Below are 2,716 nucleotides of genomic sequence, written 5' to 3'. Positions count from 1 at the left end.
TGCCTGTGAAGCTGGTGTGTTGCGCTGAGGGACAGTTATTCGGGCTGTATACAGATACAGATGTTTGCAAATTTAAATCTAACAGATCACTGCATCCCATTCCACTAGCTGTAGATACATCTTCTCCAACTGAGATGGCTTTCCTGGGAAAGAAGTTTGAAGAAGTCATCACTTCCAGCCTAGTCTCACCTTCAAAGAAACTGAAAGGTATCTTGGGTGATTTTTGTCTTTCCTCATTGTGAAAAGGTGGCATCAAAATTGTCATATCTTCAAATTTGCTGTACATGTACATGTTTGTTTTTTTATAAGCAGTTGAAAAAAATGTCACCAATTCTTACAGGTGACTTTGAGGACGCAGTAGATGGGGATTCTTCTGGCTTTGTAGTAGGAGGAAACATTCATCATCCCCGAATTCCGGCTCAGCCTGTGTTCTCACAACTGCCAGGATCACCTCTGAACAGAAAGATTGAGCAGAAAAGGTCAACTGCAAGTTCATCATCATCATCATCACCTATGCCATCAGAGTCATCGCTACAGATGGAAGTGGCAGCATCTACTGTGACATCAGCAGGCCTATCAGCAGGCCTAAAGTTCTCTGCAGCACCTTCAACCTCACGTGAGAAGGAAACAGACTACACGGATGATGTAAGGACAGATGGTGCAGCACCAGAGGAGGCAGATATGTCAATGGAGGACGCAACCATCCCAGACATGGGTGATGGTAGTGTAAGGCCAAAAGAAACAAGACAGGACAACACTCCATCAACAGATGATGGAAAAGAAGGAGTACATCCTACTGAGGATGTGATCCTCCAAGTGTCTGGGTTTTCTCCTGACCAAATCCAGTTGGTGGAAATGTACTTTGAGAACACAAGAAGATCAGGAGGGGGAGAAATGAAGAGCTTCGAAATCAGAGATGACAAAGCTTTCATCATCTTCAGTGATCCAGCAGGTAAAACGGAAACTTATTAACATTTTTCCTCTTGTGGTAGGGTCCAGTTTAAATGCATAAGGTTACCTTATATCAAGTTATATGTTTGTCTTTTTTAAAAAAATGACAATATTTTGCCTAGCTGTACAACATGTATGTCCTCTCTAAATCATGCCCCACTTTTGTGTACCCACAGCTGCTAAGCGTGTACAGGCAAGAGAGCACAAGATTGGACAGTCAACACTTCACGTTGAAGTAGTAAGGCCAAATACAGCAACCAACACAAGAGAGCTCCCACTTCATAGTAGTTTCCTTCTTGTAAAGGTATGATGGAAAGCCATTTAAAATTTTCATCTGTATATCACTATTTAAGTCTATTTATCCTTTAAGTTAAAATAATTGCTTCAGTGCAAAAATGCAGATGTGTCATATACTACAATAAGTATATTGCCTTTATCATATATTGTAAAGAAAACATTACATATAGTTCTAGCCTGGATACCAGACCCGTATAGCACATGGACCCAAAGTATCTAAGTGTGCTAATATAGTTCAGATCTGTTTACTATTTTAATAATGCAATGTTCTCTTGAAAGTTAAAAGTTACTTGATTTATGTCATTGATAAGTCATTACATTTTAATGCGTTATGTACTACATGTAGTAAAATGTTTGTTGAAGTTGACCTTGGAACTTTTGTGCACTTAGGGTCTTAATGAGAGTACGTCCAGAGAAACCCTTTTGCTGTACATGGAGGCCATCAGTGGGGATACTGTTGAAGACATTGTCTACAGTTCACAACCAGGGCTGGCCTTGGTTACAATGGATTGTATAACTAGTAGGTACAATTTATGCTGTGTAATCCTACAAGTTTCATTTTGACTGTGTTGTCTCAAAGACAAATCAAAGTAACTGTCCTGAGTTTGATACATGTGTACAAAAATGTACATGGTTGCAACCAGCCTATGACCTAATGGGTGGGGTTTAATAAGTATTTGCCTTGCATACAGTACTGTGAGTTCAATCCCTGGTGAGTCATACCAAAGACTTTCAAAATGGCACATACTGCTTTCTCTGCTTAGCACTCGCCACTTGGGAAGAATATGGGAGTTAAACTCACACACCACTACCAGTGGAATAGCCTCCTAGGCCACCTGTAGTGATTGCACAAAGCGGTGTGGCCCACTTTTAAAGAAACAAGATCCATTGTGAATATTGTGGGAAGGTCAAGCTTCAACTTTAACTTGATACATGGTCCTGTACCTTCTCAGTTACATATATAACATATTTTAACCTTCCCCAGTTTGCCCCTTTTCCCTTTCCAGTTGGATGTCACTTGCTGTATTAGATTCTCTTTTTGTTGTTGTTCCCCAAGACTTTGACAGAATGGCTGCCAAGGCTGCTGTGAAGCCACTTGAAGGCAGGAATCTGACAGTGGAGAGGGTCCCAGTGACTGATGCCATCATAGTGACAGGCCTGCCTGACAACACACCAAAGGACCTAGTGGAGCTGTATTTCGAGAATGCCAACAGGAGTGGGGGAGGGCCAATCACTGAGGGGAGGACCAAGTACAACCCAACCAGTGGAACAGCCATTATACACTTTGATAGTCCAGACAGTATGTGATATAACAGCCATAAACATTTATTTCCCAGGTTACATACATTTGAAAAACAGCATTTTTGAGAGGACTTTAATTTAGATGTGCAAGAATGCATTTTACTGGCTGACTTTGCATTGAAGCCTGCCACCCAGAAAAATACATCCAATAAACAGACTCTACTAT

The 2,716-nt window shown here is 41.0% G+C and overlaps 1 protein-coding gene across 2 annotated transcripts in view; it reads left to right on the top strand.

Moving 5' to 3' along the window:
* The first annotated feature begins 112 nt into the window (after nt 1-112).
* LOC109486834 (poly [ADP-ribose] polymerase 14-like) overlaps nt 113-2,716 on the top strand; it is a 15,511-nt gene continuing 12,907 nt past the window's right edge. For both annotated transcript variants that reach the window (XR_002141220.1, XM_019790738.1), the window contains exons 1-5: nt 113-207; nt 341-952; nt 1,128-1,255; nt 1,639-1,768; nt 2,306-2,548. Coding sequence is in view for 1 of the 2 variants with exons in the window: in XM_019790738.1 (XP_019646297.1) it covers nt 135-207; nt 341-952; nt 1,128-1,255; nt 1,639-1,768; nt 2,306-2,548 (1,186 nt within the window). In the remaining variant the exon portion in view is untranslated. The remainder of the gene's footprint in view (nt 208-340; nt 953-1,127; nt 1,256-1,638; nt 1,769-2,305; nt 2,549-2,716) is intronic.

Source organism: Branchiostoma belcheri, unplaced genomic scaffold (assembly GCF_001625305.1).
Source record: "Branchiostoma belcheri isolate BF01 breed outbred unplaced genomic scaffold, Haploidv18h27 scaffold83, whole genome shotgun sequence".
In the NCBI taxonomy this organism is placed as follows: domain Eukaryota; kingdom Metazoa; phylum Chordata; class Leptocardii; order Amphioxiformes; family Branchiostomatidae; genus Branchiostoma; species Branchiostoma belcheri.
The sequence above is the reverse complement of the archived record's forward strand: the minus strand, read 5'-3'. Positions and strand labels throughout refer to the sequence as shown.